This window comes from Pagrus pagrus, assembly GCF_965226575.1.
Source record: "Pagrus pagrus genome assembly, chromosome: 6".
Classification (NCBI taxonomy): Eukaryota; Metazoa; Chordata; class Actinopteri; order Spariformes; family Sparidae; genus Pagrus; species Pagrus pagrus.
Window position 1 is genome coordinate 10087296 of NC_140190.1, and position 17497 is coordinate 10104792.

Genomic DNA, 17497 nt, shown 5'->3' on the forward strand with positions numbered 1-17497 from the left:
CGGCCACTCATTGTCACTCAGTGGCTAAGATGCATTGTGGGTAATGTAGGCACCAGGTTTGGAAAAGCAGTCCACTCTTCTATAATCACTGCTGGACTCAGTATGGACAGTTTAAAGACAAATTATCAAAACTGATGCAGCAAAACAACCACATTCTTTATACACAGCTGTAGCTCAGGAGGTCATCTTATAAACGGAAGGTTGCTGGTTCGATTCCCTGGCTCTCCCAGCTGCAAGTGGAAGTATCCTTGAGCAAGATACTGAGTCAAACTGATGAGCAGTTGGCAGTGCAAGTCCATTTCTTCCTTTTCAAAACCTGACACCTACATTAGCCACATTCCCACAACTTAGCCAGAGTGACATCACTAGAGGCAATTTATCAGGTTACATGCAGCTTCTTCTGGAGCTTTAAAGGCTTTAAACTAATTTTTTTTCACATTTACAGTAATACTCCCCAAGCCCTGTGCACACACTTTAAGGTGTACAATTGGTGGAGGTGCCCTTTAATGACAATATCCTACTGTTTTAAACCACTATAACATCAAAATGATCTTCTGCGGGTTCAGGGTTAGTACAAATACACAAAAGCTTCACAAATCCAAGGCCACACATTTGTCATCCTCCACAAGGTTTGTCAATTTATAATTAAATCAAATTATGTCCTGTTTTCTGACAGTTGCATACCATATTCATAACACACACACATAATATTGTATGAAGGCTGATGTACATGACAATCTGATGAAGATCTGACGGCAGTGCATTGACTTCCACCTGCCGATAAGCTGAGGATGCACGATATCGGATTTTTGCCAGTATCAAATATGCAGATATTCTCCACCTCACTTTGGTAGATTAATGCGATATATGCAAATATATTTCTTCCACCTGAATGCAGAGAACATCAAATCTCTCCTAACGTGGAATTAAATTATTATGCCTACTCTTGTCATGATGGCCCACTGGTAGACATAAATTGCTTGTCAAAATGTACACATTCACTGAGAAAAATTAGAAGAGATGTATACATTTATGGCCCATACTGATATTTCATCAAGACAAAGGCTTTAAGCTTTATCAGCCGATACAGATGATGTGCCAATATTATCATGCATCCCTACTATAAAGTTGTGTCTACTATTTGCATACCACAAATCAAAGATATTCAAAACCATAGTTAATAATCAACTGCTGTGCATGAATCACATTTCATTTTATTGCTATACATTTGGCTGAACTCTACATGTCAGGTTAATGCTGATCCCTGAATCTTACGGTATATAGACTATAAATGAGGTATAGATGTAAAAGTAACCACTCATTCTTAAACAGATCATCTCCTACCGTTAAACAGCCTGAACAGATCTTGTCTGCGCACACATAAAACCAACTTGCTCTGACAAACAACCTCACTGAACACCACATATGTAGGCAAACCAAAACAATGATAATTTAGTGTGAGTGTGTCACATTCACTCCCCAAACTTGAGCTGCCTCTCCTTCTCTATACCATGCAGCTCCCTCGCCCGATTCTTCAGCTCCTCGGCTTTCTTCTCATCCTTCGCCGCACCATCCCCCAGTTTGTACATACGACTTGCATTGGCGCAGCCCCACACGTGTCCCAGCTCACAAGCCCTGTTAGCGTACTTCAAAGCCTGAGTCATATCTGGTGCCAGCCCTTTAGAATTGCCCTCAATGAACAAAGCACTAAGGTTAAAGCAGGACGGAGCGAAGCCACCGGCGCAGGCCTTCTCATAGTACTGCCGTGCTGCTGTAAGGTCAGGCTTTTCCTCCAGAGCTCGTCCATCATGGGCCAACAGTCCAACGTTGTGGCAGGCATCTACGGACTTCTTTCCTCCGGAGTTGCAGGAGCGCATGAATAAGGAGTAGGCTGTTTGTAGACACTCAGTCACTCCACCTGGTGGGAAGAATTCAAATTCCATTACTTGAATAACAAGTTGACCATAAAAGATTCAATTAGAAATGCTGGTGACAGACATGTGTAATGGAGGCAGTTTCATTCAAAATTCAGTCAATAATTCAAATTACTCCAAGAAACTTTCTGTGTTGTATCATGTAAAAGAAAAAAAGTTTCACCAAAACTGATATATCTGTAATACACCAATATCCAATATATTGGAATTTAATATTAATGTTTTCATATGTAAACAATATTCTGAATTCTTTATTATATGTTTAGTCTACCAGATGTGAAGAAATTTAAAAAAAAAATCCCATCACAATTTACAATAGCCCAAACTACTGCCTCAACGTTTGTCCTTGTCTGAACAACTAGTTAAACTCCAAGGCTAGAGATATAAAAAAGAGGAACTGTTATTAACTGTTATTTTTTTGATAATCACTTCACCAGCTACTAATTTGAATTAACACAAATTTCTGTGTAGTACATGGTCCAGTTACTAACTACCTTATATCCTGTTGAGTAAGTCATCATATTTCATTTTGTTTTCATGTATTTTCCTTGTTTAACATTTGTTTCAATGTAACCTGTAACATCAATACAGCCATCAATGTGGTGGGTTAAAAATACATTACACTGACCTTGAGTATTGAATGTCATAGTCTCAGTCAGATGAATGCATACTCAAGCAAAGAACCACTGTTTACCAGTACAAATACTTTGTATTTCTGTCTCTAATACAACGCATTTTCTGTTGTTTCAACTTACGATGGCTTTATGAACTTTGACAAAAAAGTAATTATGATCAAAAACAAATCACAAATAAGCTCCACTGTTGTTTTACCTTTGCCTGTGATATGGTAAGCCCCCAGTTTATAGCAGCTCTCTCCATGTCCATTTGTCTCACAGTTGTGTTTGAGCACCTGTGCTGTAGACTCATAGTTTTTCTTCACCCCCTCCAAGTAGTCTGCAAGCCTTTGGCACCCTAAGAAAAACATGTCACAGGGATACACGATGAAACAATCACACCTCACACTGATCAAACACTCTTCCATCTCTATCCTGTGTGTGCTCCATCACCATTGATCTGTGAACAGCACAGGAATGTTACCTTCAGGATCCTTTTCTTTGTAGCATTGAAAGCTGTACTCCACTCCCAAATTATCCAGAAACTGCTTCACTTCCTTCTCATCTTCAAAGTTTATAAGTCCAGCCATATTACAGCTCGCACGCCTGCCTTTTAACTCTACTATAATCACATGTGCTGAAGGCTTAGCTGCCACACATCCACTACTACTTGTGACCTTGATGAATGGGTTCCTGCGCGACGTTGCAAAAGCGTTTCCTTTTAATAAAAACAATAGAGGTAATCCAGCCGGTCGTAAAGATGCTATGAAAATATTTTATAAGTGCTCATAACACAATTTCAATGAAAACAGAGGGAGAGCGTGATCACGCGCGTCTCCAGTTGATAACTTCCTGGTTTCATAACCCACCCTCACAGGCTTCCGTAGTCCAGCCCCGTTGCTAATGTACTTCCAGTGTTGTGACCTTTGTTTACTGTCTGTCTAGTCAGTCTAGTCAAAAATAGACCCAACTCCCCGCTGTGAAAACGATATTCCCCACCGGTTCCTCAGCTCAGGGTGTCGGTCGCCACAGTTATTCGTCGATACCTTTTAAACATGAATTCCGCCACAGCCGACAGCTTTCGACATTTTTGCACGGAGAGCGATTTCCCACAGCGGAGGCGACAACAAGTGAGCTAGCTAGCCTAGCTGGTTTTTCGGCTAACGTTCGTCGTCCTCTCCCCCTGGTTACCGTGCTGTCACGCAGATTAGCATAACGACAGGCTCTCGCGCAGGTGAACACTGCGAACCGAAACGGGTAAAACACGGAGTCGCTCGACGGCTCGCACGCAAAACGGCAATTCTCCTCGGTGGAAAACGCACCGGTCTCAGCTGCATAAGCTAATATTATTTTTTTATTAACCATGGCGATGGCGAGGAGTTTCCTAAACACGGTAAGTTTGACGTTTTACAGTCATTTATTTGTGTGACGTATTTATTTTGTAGTGCCCACTCGTTACGTTAGTACAGTGCACTGGCGAATGGCGTAAATGAAGTCCTCATCCATCTACACACGTCTGCCCGTGTTTTCTTCGCAGGATGATGCGTCTCCTGCGGCTCTGACAGATCTGTGCCTGACTTACGTGAGCCAAAATCTGGAGTGTTTCTGTGCGAAGCGCCCCGATGGCTCCCTGTGCTTCAGGGAGGCTGTACTCTTCCCACAGGAGCTGGCAGACCAGCTGCTGGCCAAGATGGCCACTGAAGGTAAACCTGGACCTCTAAATACACCCCCCCCCCACACACACACAGCGAAGACTTGTTGATTTCTGTGCCTACAATTTATACGATTTTTATTTATTTATTTTTTTTCAAACATCAAATCCCAGCCTGTGTATATGCAATCATCACATCCATGTCTTGAGTGACAGTTTCTTCTACACCTCCCAAAAACAAAGTAAAGAATGTGTGACATTTTTGAGCCAGTCAGTCTGATATGTTGTTATCTTAACCAAAACCCTGCCCTAGGTAAACGCAGGCAATATTATGCAAGGCTCTGCTCTGACCTAAATATGAGCCTTAAGTCTAACTGCAGTTCTTTCCACTTCAGGTCCGTTGAATGACAGCACAGTGGGTGTGTTTCGGAACTGCGAATACCTGCGCCTGAGACGAGCCTGCATCCGGACAGCGCGGATTTCTGCAGAGGCCTTCCAGAAAGCACTCTGCCCTCACCGACTGCTGGAGCTGGATGCTGCCAGGGTCAACGCAGACCTCACTATTCCTGATATTCTCCAGGGTCTGGCCACCAATAAATATTGTCAGGTAAAGTCAGAGTATGTCAGCGTGTGTGATTTAAACCGATTAAAAAATGGAAACCTTTATTCCAATTCGTATTGTTTTGCCTGTGCCCTGCAGGAGTCCCTCCAGCGACTTGTCCTAACAGGTCTGACCATGTCCTCCCTGGAAGAACCAATCCGGCATCGCTTCAGCTCCCTCCAGGGCCTCCGCTCCCTCTCTCTAGCCAATGTGGACTTCTACGACTCCGGGCTCGTCGACGTGTGCTCCCTGCCTCGGCTGGAGAGCCTCGATCTCTCCAACACCTCAGTCACCAACCTGAACCCGCTGCTGGGCCTGAAGGAGCGTCTGCGCTCGCTCACACTGCACCAGCTGAAGAGGCTGGAGATGAGCACTGGTCAGCTGCTGGGAGTCATAGGCCAGTTGGATGTACTGCAGGTTAGTGGAAGGATGAGTTTTGCACTAAGCCTGTTTTTATTGATTGGTTTGAGAAAAATACTTTCTCTTTGATTTTCTCCCAGCCATGCTTGTTTGTGTTTTACGAAACATATTATTGTGTTTGCTTGTGTGAAACCCTGCCTATGCAGCACCTGGACATCAGTGATGACAAGCAGTTTACCTCTGACGTGGCTCGTCAGCTGCTCGGACAGCCAGGGATCCTGCCTGCCCTTGTTTCCCTAGACGTGTCCGGGAGGAAACAGGTGTGTGTGTGTTAGTATTTGTGCATGCATATTTCAGTTAGATTGCAAAGATAGAATACAGACAATTGAGCCAAGTTGTCATTTCTTACATGTGTGAATGTTGCAGGTGACAGATGCAGCTGTTAAGGCATTTGTTGAGGAGAGACCAGGGATGACCTTTATGGGACTTCTGGCTACAGATGCTGGATTTTCTGACTTCCTCTCTGGAGAAGGAAATCTAAAGGTAGGTATGCATGTGAGCATAAACGCTGATAGCTGTGTATAGAAAGTTGGTTTTGCTGCAGCGAACTGTCTTTGTGTGTAAACAGGTAACAGGAGAGGCCAACGAGACCCAGATCTGTGAGGCCCTGCGTCGCTACAGTGAGAGGGAGGGTTTCGTGAGAGAAGCTCTGTTTCATCTGTTCAGCCTGACACATGTCATGGAGAAACCGAGGCCTGACATCCTCAAGGTAGACCCACGTTATCATGTTATATTGTTTTATCATGGTTTCACAATACATATAAAGTCATACCCAAACCACTTTTTATCTGATAAGCGATGGCGTGTCAGCCATATTTACTGAGTATTGTGTCAAACTCCACAATTACAGTTCCTCATCTGTCTCAAATAACACAATATTACTTCCCTCTTCTCCTGTTTTTTTTCTAGCTGGTAGTTTTGGGTATGAAGAATCATCCTGCCACTCTGAATGTCCAGCTGGCAGCTAGTGCCTGTGTGTTCAACCTGACGAAGCAGGACTTGGCAGCAGGAATGCCAGTGCGACTGTTGAGTACAGTCACTCAGCTTTTACTGGAGGCCATGAGGACGTTCCCCAACCACCAACAGGTAGCTTCATCCCCATGTCATGCATGTCTTATCAATCACAAAAAAACAACAATGACTGCATTTAAGCAGGCTGTCGCACATGATATAGTTTACCAGCACAGTGAACTTTGAGAGAAAAACAGTTGTGTGCTATATAACCAGTTCCCATCAATGATGGACTAGCCAAGCACTTTTTTTTCAAGGCACAGATAACACTAGAAAAACATAATCTCTCTCAGCTCTTTGCTGAGCTACAACAAGAGTCAGTTACACAGTTTTCCCTGTCACCAGTTAATGCATTTCTAAATTCAAATTTTTATGAATTTTATCATTCATACAGGTAATGTATGTGTATTTACTGCTGAGCAGTGTTATTGTTGTGTAACATCTGATTTGAAATGTTTATGTTAGACCTGCAATATGCTTTACAAAACATTAAATAAGATACAGAATAAATGAAATAAATTTTTTTAATAATGATAAAAATGAAAAGCGGAATTTAAGATCAGTTTTTACTCTACAGATTTTTTTCCGATATTTTTCCGCCTCGTATATCTTCTTCATTCACAATCTGAACCTGCCTACGTACATAAATTAACTGTAGGAGCCGTTGGTCACAAACAAGACAGAAGTAATAATTGAAGCTTGAGGGAGAGCTGTGGTTGAAAGCCCTGTCTGAGTCTGGGGGCCTGCAGCTCGGGGAATCTGAAAGCATCGGTTAGGGGAAAACAAATGTGTCCAAACTCAAAAGGTGTTGTGACAGTCTGAAAATTCTGATGTGTTGGGGAACTTCCCAAAGCCAAAAAACACTGCAGCTTCCTTTTTCTGTTTTCCTCATCATGGACAGAGATAGAAGCTACACACAAGCAAATGCGAAATACAGTGTAATGCAAGAGCATTGTGCTGATTAATAATGTATTTAAATAATGTGTTCTACACTGGAATCAAATTCAGAGATCGGGTCAGAACTGGGAGGTCATTGAAGAAAATGAAATGTACAATTAAATGCTATCTGTTTTTACTGTTTATTGTTTGTTTTTTTAATGATTTTATTCAATTAAATGGGCAAATTGAAAAAAAATATTTTTTTAGCCTTGCACAGGGTTCAAGTCAGACATGAGCGATTTCTGTTGACACATTTTACTGGACTGGTATAATAAAACACAAAGAGAAAAGTACATTAACTGATTTTTTTGAGGTCTTTGCAGTCGGTTGTATTTCATGTTCTGGACTGATGCCTGTTTCGGTTTCTCTGTCTATAGCTGCAGAAGAATTGTCTGCTGTCTCTGTGCAGTGATCGCATTCTGCAGGAGGTCCCATTCAACAGGTGAGAAATACTTATTTACGATAGTATTTTTAATTAATACTACCATTAATACTATTAATTATTATAACATGTAATTATAATTTACCTTTTAAGTGATAACAGTCATTAGAAAAGACTAAATATCTAAAAGAAAGTGTAAATGTGTGTCAGTGGAAGCAAAGGAGGAAGCTCAAATCTGTCGGAGATGTGCTATATTTACACAAGAAATGTTTTGATCTCTCCTTGCTTGTAAGGTTTGAAGCTGCCAAACTAGTGATGCAGTGGCTCTGCAACCACGAAGACCAGAACATGCAGAGGATGGCTGTGGCTATCATTTCCATATTGGCTGCTAAGGTACCTGTCGTGTTGTATTATTCACGCATCCCTTAGCACATTTCTTTGCGTCTTCCTGAACTCGTTTGCTTTTTCCAGTTGTCCACAGAGCAGACGGCTCAGCTGGGAGCAGAGCTGTTCATCGTGAAGGTGAGATTCTCTTCTGCACTCTGTTGTGTACCATCAAAAAAAGGCATATTTTTATAGCAAATATTCTCCCTCCCCCCTGCAGCAACTGCTCCACATCGTGCGTCAGAAGGCTACTCAGGGCACGGTGGACGCCACCCTCAAATTTACGCTGAGTGCACTTTGGAACCTCACTGATGAGTCACCAACAACCTGCCGCCATTTTATTGAGAACCAGGGCCTGGACTTGTTTATTAAAGTTCTCGAGGTACACAGAAATGTCAACATGTCGATGTAAATAAACAGAAAGCCCTACATAGAAAACATCTCAGAGCAGATTACCATATTAGTTCATCATTACACTTAATCACGTGTTGCTCTGTATATAGTATGTATGCCTAAGGGACGGGCTGACTCACTTGTTTTGTTTCTATTCCTCCAACCCCCTCTGCAGTCCTTCCCCAATGAGTCTTCCATCCAGCAGAAGGTTCTCGGCCTGCTGGTGAGTTTACCACTTTCTTACTACCCTTCAGATAAACTCAATCTTGAATAAATTTGCGATATCAATCCATCATTATTCACTTTTTGCTGCGTAGAACAACATAGCCGAGGTCGGGGAGCTGCACGGTGAGCTGATGGTGCAGGGCTTCTTGGACCACATCAGGACTCTGCTGCACAGCCAAGAGGTGGAGGTCAGCTACTTCGCCGCAGGCATCCTCGCACATCTGACGTCACGAGGAGAGGAAGCCTGGACGCTCAGCTCTGATCTTCGGTCCTCCTTACTGGAGCAACTGGTGGGGAATCGGCAAAAACTACTCACGCAAAAATACTGCACAGTTATTTTGAAAAGTTGGTTTGAGTCTTTTGCCTTAATTTGTCTCCCCAGCACGCTGTTATTGTGAAGTGGCCCGCACCCGAGTGTGAAATGGTGGCCTACAGGTAAGATTCAGCATCTCTACAGTCATAATAAAGTAGAAAAACAATCCACAGTTCATTTTTATACAGTATTTAAAACTACGGTTAAGAGAGCACCTTGAATCTTTGAGTCTTCATACTGAGCTTTATGCTTTCATGCATGAACACGTGACATTCAGTATCAACAAATCCTTATTGTCTCTCATTCTGTAGGTCATTCAACCCCTTCTTTCCCTTACTGGAGTGCTTTCACACCCCTGGTGTCCAGCTGTGGGCGGCCTGGGCCATGCAGCATGTCTGCAGCAAGAACGGTGAGACACAGATCCATTCACACACTAAACCAAATGTTATTCTACTTTTACACATTTGACCATTCACAAATCATTTACTGACATCCGTTTGTTACTTATTTACCTCCCCAAACAGCTAACAGATTTGATTTTGTCTCTCCCTGTGCGTTCGCAGCTGCTCGTTACTGCAGCATGCTGTTGGAGGAGGGCGGCCTGCAGCAGCTGGAGCTCGTTCATACACACCCACAGACCCACAAGGACGTCAAACGGTTGGCGAAGAGCATTCTGGAGAGCCTGCAGAACCACAGAGCTCGCACCGGCCAGGCTGCACCGTTGCAGACAAGTCGCCGCATGCCGCCACAATAGCCACACACAGGTAAAAAAAACAAACACAACAAGTATTTATGTCAAATTTTGAGTTAAAAATATCTAATTTCACTGAATATAAGACTCAATCACTTATAAAGTAGGATCTAAAGGTGCAACAGTTTTGTCACTATTACATCCATGTATTATGTTGAGGATATATATACTGAAGATGGCATGCTGACCAACTAGCTCCGCCCATTCTGGTCCAAAGCTCCCATGCTAGCGGTTTGCACCACCACTCACCCAGTGCTCCAAGCTCACCATCCAGACCACTAGCTGCACAGCTAACGGCAGCTACAGTTGGCAGCAGTTAGCAGTTAATATAGTTACATGCTGTCCCCTATTTGTTTTGAGTACGAATTAGACAGGTGGCCAATTCTTACATATTGCAAGTAAGATAATGGGACAATTTTTTTTACTTTTTACAAGCAAGAAACATCTTGTATTCATTGTATTTCCTTATTTTTAAATGGCATTTTTCCAGTCTTGCTGTATCATGTTATTGCATTTTTTCTTTCAGAAAACCAGGCTCCCTGACAAAGAAGAGGACATAAACTGGGTCCCACTACAGAGGGATTTTGTATTTGGTGCCCGTGAGTGTGTGTATGTGTATCCCACGCACAAACACACTTTATCAAGAATCCCTAGAAAGTAAACTCAAAGGACAAACTAAAATTTTAAAAATAATGGACAAAGACTACGCAATTCTTTGCACACACACACACACTAACTTTATTTATTTTCTTCGTGTTTGTTTCAAAAACGAAAATATGTCTGTGTGTGCTCATTGTGATTTAAAAACTTAAATTATAAGAACAAGCTGTTGGTCAGTTAAGCTCGACATGAGGTTTGTGTCTGCGCTCGCTATTGTTAATCTGACATTGGCATTATGAGAATTTTTGTACCAAAAATGTGTGCACGCACAACTCTCAGTTTGGGGATTGAACCTCCCAAAAGCTGAGCTGAGGGTCGACACCCTCCGCCTCCTGTATGTTACTGAGGGCTCTGGTTGTCCGAATTGGTTGACTGGCTCATTAGATAATACGCATGACGCTGCTGCTGTGAGCTGAAGCATGCTGGAGTTTGTCTGAATGCTTGCACTGTTCATTTTAGGAATGCCTGCTTGTTTGTTTATCGCAGTGTTCACTGAAACCCACGCCTCTGGGGCCACAATACTGCTGTTGCTCTCCTCTTAATTTAGTCTTATATCGGCTAATGCCTTTTGATTTGATGTGACAGGACACTTGCCATGGGTGTGTTCAGTGGGTTCAAATGTTCCAAACATTAAAGATGAAAACCTAAATTATAGAGAAGTTATATCGAAGCTCTGATGCTCTTTCTTTTGTAAACATTTGACAGCCCCTTAAACCAATCGTATCAGTGGCAAAAATCAGATCTAGTAAATTGAAATGATCCTGTCAGTTATGGCTAAAGTGCAAAAACACTCTGGACACAAATGGCAATAATGATGAGGTCAGTATTATCATGATGGATATGTGTATTCAGCTGTTTTCTCTTTGAGAAACTTGTATATATATATCGGTATGTTCGCTGTGCTTTCCGACGTGTCTTAAAGACAGAGACAGCACTTTGGTGTGAGCATGTGTGTGTATGTACGTCTGTACAAGTAGCTGCATCTTTAAAGAGTGTATGTAATTTGTACATAATAGAAAATGACAGAGACATAGTAACAGTTGAGGACTGGATGAAAATTGGCTGCATGGAAATGATTATAATGTATGTTCCATTGTTTAAGAATTAATGATGATTAAGAACAAAGGAGGGGTGCACCCGGGGTATTTTTCTGTTCTGACACGCCTGGCCATGTGGCATTAGTATCCTGCCGGATGCTATTTTACCAGGTACGCTTCTGCTGTCCAGAGAAGCCTCCATCTGCTGTTACAGCTGACGCCCACATTCTCCTTTTTCATCTAAGGCCCCATCATCATTCTCTATGCAATCATGACTAATGTTGCTTCTATAAACTGCTGTCAAGCCCCTCATACAACCATGATGACTCATTTAAAAAAACAGAAAAAACATTTTTCGAGGCTTCAGCGGGAACAGTGATAGGTCAAAGGATTTCTATAAAAAACGTGTATGTTGATGGGAGAGGAGATAATACCGGGCTACTAAATGGTAATCTAAAACACAGGACATCAGCTCATCTGCTCAGTGAATTATGGCCTTATTGTTTTGTGTAAATCAGATGTGTATGAGCTTGCTAATCATGCATGAGTGCTGAGCTGATGAAGCAGCAGATGACACAGAGTCTGTTTTCGATCTGTTTCTGATAATGTTTGATATTTGAGTTGAGCCCCTGAACATCGAACAGTGAAGGCCAGTTTAATTTTTCACAACTATTTGAATCAGATGGAAGATGCAAAAAAGTGAATATACTGTATGTCTGCTGTGACTGTGCCATGTTGCTGCTGAGAGTCACGTTTTCAAGTTTGGAAAATAAAGAATGTACATTCCCATAAACTGGACATGACGCTTGTGTGGCATTTTTTTTATTCCAAAAACCAGCTTCACATCAATCATGCAGCGTGGAAGGTGTAATAAAACAGTATGAACTTTTGTGTCACCGAAGCAGACAGTCACCACTGTGGACCCACGCTGACCTTAACTAATGTACCGATGCTGGCTGGGCTGCACACACACAATCAATAGTAGTTAATTGCCTATCAGACATGATGTTACAGAGAGCCGCGTGCATCCTGTTGGCACGTCTGTGTGAGGGAAGTTCAATACTTTCATAAAAGTTATTCGCCAATGTACTGCGGGGGTCTCTTCTCTATGAAGGCAGCCATCCCCTCCCGTCTGTCCCGCGTGGGGATGACCTGAAAAGAGAGGGGTTACAGCAGGTGGTCTGACTTGGGTTACATAAAATGCTCTGTATTTAGTAGTAGTTCATAATCTGAGCACAGTTGTCAGAGTGACACTTTGTGCAGGAAGTCAATTAAAGGATAAGTTCACCCAAAAATGAAAATTCGGTCACTAGCTACACTCCCTCAAGCTGATTGAAGTTTTGTAAACCACATAACACAGAAAAACAAACATACATAAAAAGGCTCCATAGAGCTTGTGAGGCGTAATCCAAGTCTCCAAAAGCGCAGAGACCCCAAATTGCTAGCAGCTAAGCTAATCATTAGCGCATTAATGTACTAAATTACAGTAATTGTTTACAACACATTGAATAAGCATTGGAAGGCTTACCCGAGCATAACACATCCTCTCTATTGCCATTCCTGAACCAATGTCAACCTGGAAGAGACAGATTTCAGTCAATGCTATCACTGATGTAAAAAAAATATATATATTTTTAAAAAATCAACAACTCGCGATGTACCTCAATGCCTCTGTTCATTGCCTCTTTTGCCATCCGCACAGCAATAGGAGCCTGGACAACAGATGTGAAAGACAGATGGTAATAATAGGAGACCGTACACTCACTGTCATACGTATAAAGCATCAGCATGAACATTGAATGAGTCTGAATAATGACCAAAACAAGACGTGAAAAAACACATTTAAAGATGAACAATCATTTTTCCACATGAAGATCAGTTTGCAACAGGGGCTTTTTGTCAAATCTAGACAAAAATTCCCCCAATGACGTCATCTCACACACAGATGTTTAACAGGAAGCATAATCTGCAAACTGAGGTGAAGTCTGAAAGATGTGTTTGCAGGGAAGGGAGGGTCCAATGAGAGACAAAGCTGAGTTGAATCATGGGAAATGTAGGAGCAAGCGTTTTTTAATTTTCAATCCGTCTCATCTAAATCCTTTCAGCAGTTCCACAGGAAGCCACAACAACACTGGCAGAAAAGTCTTCCTCAATCTGTCCTCGCCTCTTTTCAGCGCAGACTCCTGTCAGTCATTCAGTCCACACCAACGCAAGCATGTGTCGGGTAATGTGTGTGTCTGTGGCTGCTATTTGAGGCCCATTCCTCCACTTGACTGCCACTCTGGCCCGACCAACTGCGGGCATCTGAACTGGAGTGAGAGAAATATGGAGCGACAGAGGCCTGGAGAGAGCAGAGAGAGGTGGGAAGAAAACACCGTGAAGAGAGAAAGAAGACGAGACGCAGAGGAGGAAGACCAGGTCGTTGGCCTGGAGGAGGAGGGATGCATCAGTATCTGAGCTGTAGCAGAGAGGAAAGAGAGTGTGTGTGTGTGTGTGTGTGTGTGTGTGTGTGTGTGTGTGTGTGTGTGTGTGTGTGTGTGTGCTGTCACCTGGGGCAGTATCTCTCTGGCCAGGCTGAGTGCCTCTCTGTAGGCAGCGTCTCCTGTCTGGTTCTGCTCTACAGCTCTGTTTACCAGCCCCATCTCCAGAGCTGTCTGCCCTCCCACACGCCTACCTGATAACAGACAGACAGAGAGAGAGAGATAAACAAAACCCTCTGAACGACAAGGAGCCTGTGTCTATAGCAACATGCCGGTGTTTCTGTAATACCACCTGTGAAGATGAGCTCTTTGGCCAGAGTGACGCCGACCATCCGCGGCAGCCGCTGACTGCCCCCTGCAGGACCAACCACAAGGTCAACTTCCTCTGCACAGCTGCTTCTACACTACTTTGCAAGGTCGTTATTTTTTTCGGCGTGACCTCTGCTTCGTCTTACCCGCCCCTGGGAGCAGCCCCCGTGTCGTCTCAATCAGACCCATCTGTGCCGAGGACGCTGAAACACACACACACAAACACAGAGGACGGCTGAAGGTCTGCGCTGCTGAGTGCCATTAAGCCGGGGAGGAGCGTAAAGTCTGACTGATGCCTCTGTCAGAGCAACAGACGCAAACACCTGCTCACCTAGCTCGCCAGCGCTCGGCCAATCAGCGAGCTGCCACGACTGATTTAACCAATGGCGCTGTTTATCGAGCTACGTGAACAGCTGGGCAGATGTGTCTGGCCTCAGCAGCTTTCATTAGTGCCTAAGCTCAGTGGCAGATCATTAGTGCTGGGTGAAAAACACTTCTCTCCTAAATGTCTGCCTCTCGGGAGCAACAACAGATTTGCTGTTGACCACTGAGTACTTCCAAGTGTATTTTACCCCTTAAGATCCAGTTTTGCCTTTTTCTATCCCCTGAAGCAGCTTTAAGACAGTCAACAGCATCTTATTCGACAGCCTGCCAATATCATACGCAGTGATGATATGTGATGATCATACTGACTGAAAAAATAATAACAAGGAAGACTCTTGCTGGTGGCAGCATTTCATCACAGAAATATTGCTGTCTTCTGCATTATTTTATACACATTTCCTCAAATTTGGCTTGAGTTTGTAACGACTGACCGCTGCTTGTTAGGTGTTTCCTCAGCCTGAAGATTAAACACAGAAAATATGAAACCCAAAGGGCTTGAAAGTTAAAAAGCAGAAAGTTCGCACCAACAGAAGCTCCTCTCTCCCACCAAAAAACGCTTCTGAAACTATGTCTCCTTTAAACAACTTACACATCAAGCCACATCATCCACAGGCTTGTATAGGCAACTGTGAGAGACAGGGAAGGGAATGCATGTAAATTGCTACAAATTGTTACATAGAGCCCCTTTAATCCTTTTTTTGAAAGAATTAAAAATGTCAATTTTAAAGTGACGTGTGAGGTCACAGCTTACCCCTCTGAAACGCCTCTGGCCACAGCTATTGCCAACGCAGAGGTAAAAAAATGGGTTTTGTCTGACCTTGTAAAACTCACGACAACATCCACACCTTTGTACTTATCAGATAAGAACATCAGATACTGCAAAACAAACAGGTCGGAATGAAAACAGAAAAAAGGAGGTTTGATAAAAGACACAGTCTTGTGTAGCAGAAGTTTTCCTTCTTCTTGTTTCATTACTTGTTTACTATCTCAGAATATTACGACTGACCTCGGGGAGTCTCGATGCCCAGGTTGAGAACCACTGCTCTAATCTACACTGATGGGATAAGGGAGTTGTCAGTGTACAAAAATGGCCTTAAGTGGATGCTGCTACCCTCCACCATCCTGTTTAGACTCGACCACTGATCTAATATGACGGGATTGGTGACAGCTGTGAAGAGAACATGACATCCCCTTTTCATACCCCATTAACATCACCTGAAGCAAGAAAAAAAGAGAATACAGTCCAGCGTGATGCTGACTCATGCAGTTCAGGGTTGATAGGTGAAGGGTCAGAGGTCACTCACCAGCAGTGCGGAGGTCACAGGCCAAGGCCAGCTCCAGGCCTCCTCCCAGGGCAACGCCGTCCATCGCTGCGATGGTTGGCATGGGCACCGATGCTGCCAGGGTCATTAGAACAAAGAGACATGAGTTTATAAATCCCGAAAGCCAGGAACTGCTTATTCTCAACATAACGTAGTTTCTTACCTATCTGAGTCATGAGGGATCTCAGGCCGTGAACGAACAGGTCAGACTCAGCGTTGTTCATCTGAGCTCTCTCTTTCAGGTCTGCACCTACAGTATGTACACATCATGATGGTACACATGCCGATCAGACGGGCTTTGATCACAAATCCAGAGGCCCGGCAGGTTTCACTTACCTGCGCAGAAAACACCTGGGACTAAACTCCTGAAGACGACCACACGCACCGCTGGGTCACTGGACAGAGTGGACACCAGCTCCCTCATCTGCACAAACAGGGACACAGTGTCTCAGTCTGCGTTGGGCAATTGTGTGTGAGAGAGAGAGACATAGAGGTCGGCTCACCTGTGACACAAACACATGGCCAAGAGCGTTTCTTGCCTTGAGTCGGCACATCAACACCTCCACTATCCCTGAGAACGGAGAACAACGGGAGAAAGACAGAGCGGCAATTAAAAATTCACTTGGGTCACGTGGTGGAGCTGAACCTTGGGATGCTGCAGCGAGGGACGAATGTTTATAAATGATCTACTCAGTATTTATTAACCATTTACAGTATCATGAACATGAATTGCCCCTTTACAATAAACAATTGCAAATAAATGGTTTATAAAGCCATTAATTTCTTCTTTACAGTGAAATAACTATTAACTAAAGTTTGATTGACTATACATTTGCCATTTTTAAGTATATAAGTGTTTATTTGAATGATGTGACATATTAAGTGTTACCTAATATGTATATCAAGATATCAGAGGACATGACCTCAGTGTCGTCATGGTAGCTACAGCCCTACCTGTGGGAAGATAAGCTCTTGTTCCTCAGCAAGCAGGTTAATATTTGTTTAAGTTACACAGCATACAGGAGGCATTGGCTTTAATGTGCTGTGGTGTCATATGAATGTCTCAAGTGTGGATGTGAACAGCAGTGTGTCCCTACCATCGTCCTCCCCCTCTAACCGCTTTACATCCACCTCCACAGGATCAGCCGCCTCCGTGTGCTGCCTGCGGCTGTGTGCGCGGCTGTACGCCGTCAGAGGGCGACCGCCACCGGCCAGCGGTCGCGCTCCGTCCCGGGGGATCATACTGGAAGTTCGGCCGTGCGCTTCCCGCAGAATCGCACCGAGCCACCGCCTCGATGAGCACCTGGGCACTGCCAGCCTGCGGATTAGTGCTGCCATGTCTGCCGTTTCCTTCACTGTTTAGTCTGCAGAAGCAGGAAGACTGTAGAGAAAAGTTTCAGGAAGCTTGGTGCAGGTAGCTTCCTGTCAGAGGAGGGACTTGGCTGCTGCAGACCTCCAGAAAAAAAACTGACTTCACTTATTAAAATACTGGTGCTGGTTCATGCAAAGTTTACACCAGGGAGCAAAAAAGTTTGCGTTCTGCTCTGATCTTGTCATTTATGCCTGAAATGACTTGGTGACAGACGGGAAGTTTCAGTTTTCACTACTTCACTCAGCAGGGGACAGATGTTGTGGGTTTTAATTAACTGACTGTTTTTTCATTTTTAAAATTGTGACATTATCGAGA

The 17497-nt window shown here is 43.5% G+C and overlaps 3 protein-coding genes across 4 annotated transcripts; 1 reads left to right on the forward strand and 2 right to left on the reverse strand.

Annotated features, from left to right (window-relative positions):
- Positions 1–1196: 1196 nt before the first annotated feature.
- coa7 (cytochrome c oxidase assembly factor 7) lies at positions 1197–3164 on the reverse strand. Its single transcript, XM_084355553.1, has 3 exons — positions 3033–3164; positions 2766–2906; positions 1197–1918 (listed from the first exon to the last, which is right to left on the reverse strand). Exons 1-3 carry the CDS (start codon positions 3136–3138, stop codon positions 1473–1475), a joined length of 693 nt encoding a protein of 230 aa, XP_084211679.1. The 5' UTR covers positions 3139–3164; the 3' UTR covers positions 1197–1472.
- A 640-nt stretch (positions 3165–3804) lies between these two features.
- zyg11 (zyg-11 family member, cell cycle regulator) lies at positions 3805–12113 on the forward strand. 2 transcript variants are annotated; one of them, XM_084355551.1, is made up of 18 exons: positions 3805–3941; positions 4086–4251; positions 4595–4806; positions 4900–5217; positions 5367–5480; positions 5587–5703; positions 5789–5929; positions 6130–6306; positions 7548–7612; positions 7846–7945; positions 8024–8074; positions 8157–8318; positions 8505–8552; positions 8647–8844; positions 8937–8989; positions 9179–9276; positions 9431–9631; positions 10145–12113. In XM_084355551.1, exons 1-17 carry the CDS (start codon positions 3912–3914, stop codon positions 9619–9621), a joined length of 2241 nt encoding a protein of 746 aa, XP_084211677.1. In that variant the 5' UTR covers positions 3805–3911; the 3' UTR covers positions 9622–9631; positions 10145–12113. The 2 variants fall into 2 exon arrangements, with proteins under 2 accessions (XP_084211677.1, XP_084211676.1); XM_084355550.1 differs by having other exon boundaries at positions 4595–5217.
- An 8-nt stretch (positions 12114–12121) lies between these two features.
- Positions 12122–17219, reverse strand: echdc2 (enoyl CoA hydratase domain containing 2). Its single transcript, XM_084355552.1, has 11 exons — positions 16908–17219; positions 16314–16381; positions 16147–16234; positions 15974–16060; positions 15793–15885; positions 14251–14307; positions 14088–14150; positions 13865–13989; positions 12977–13027; positions 12844–12891; positions 12122–12467 (listed from the first exon to the last, which is right to left on the reverse strand). The coding sequence occupies exons 1-11, from the start codon at positions 17146–17148 to the stop codon at positions 12390–12392; spliced, it is 999 nt and encodes a 332-aa protein (XP_084211678.1). The 5' UTR covers positions 17149–17219; the 3' UTR covers positions 12122–12389.
- Between the last annotated feature and the right edge of the window lie 278 nt (positions 17220–17497).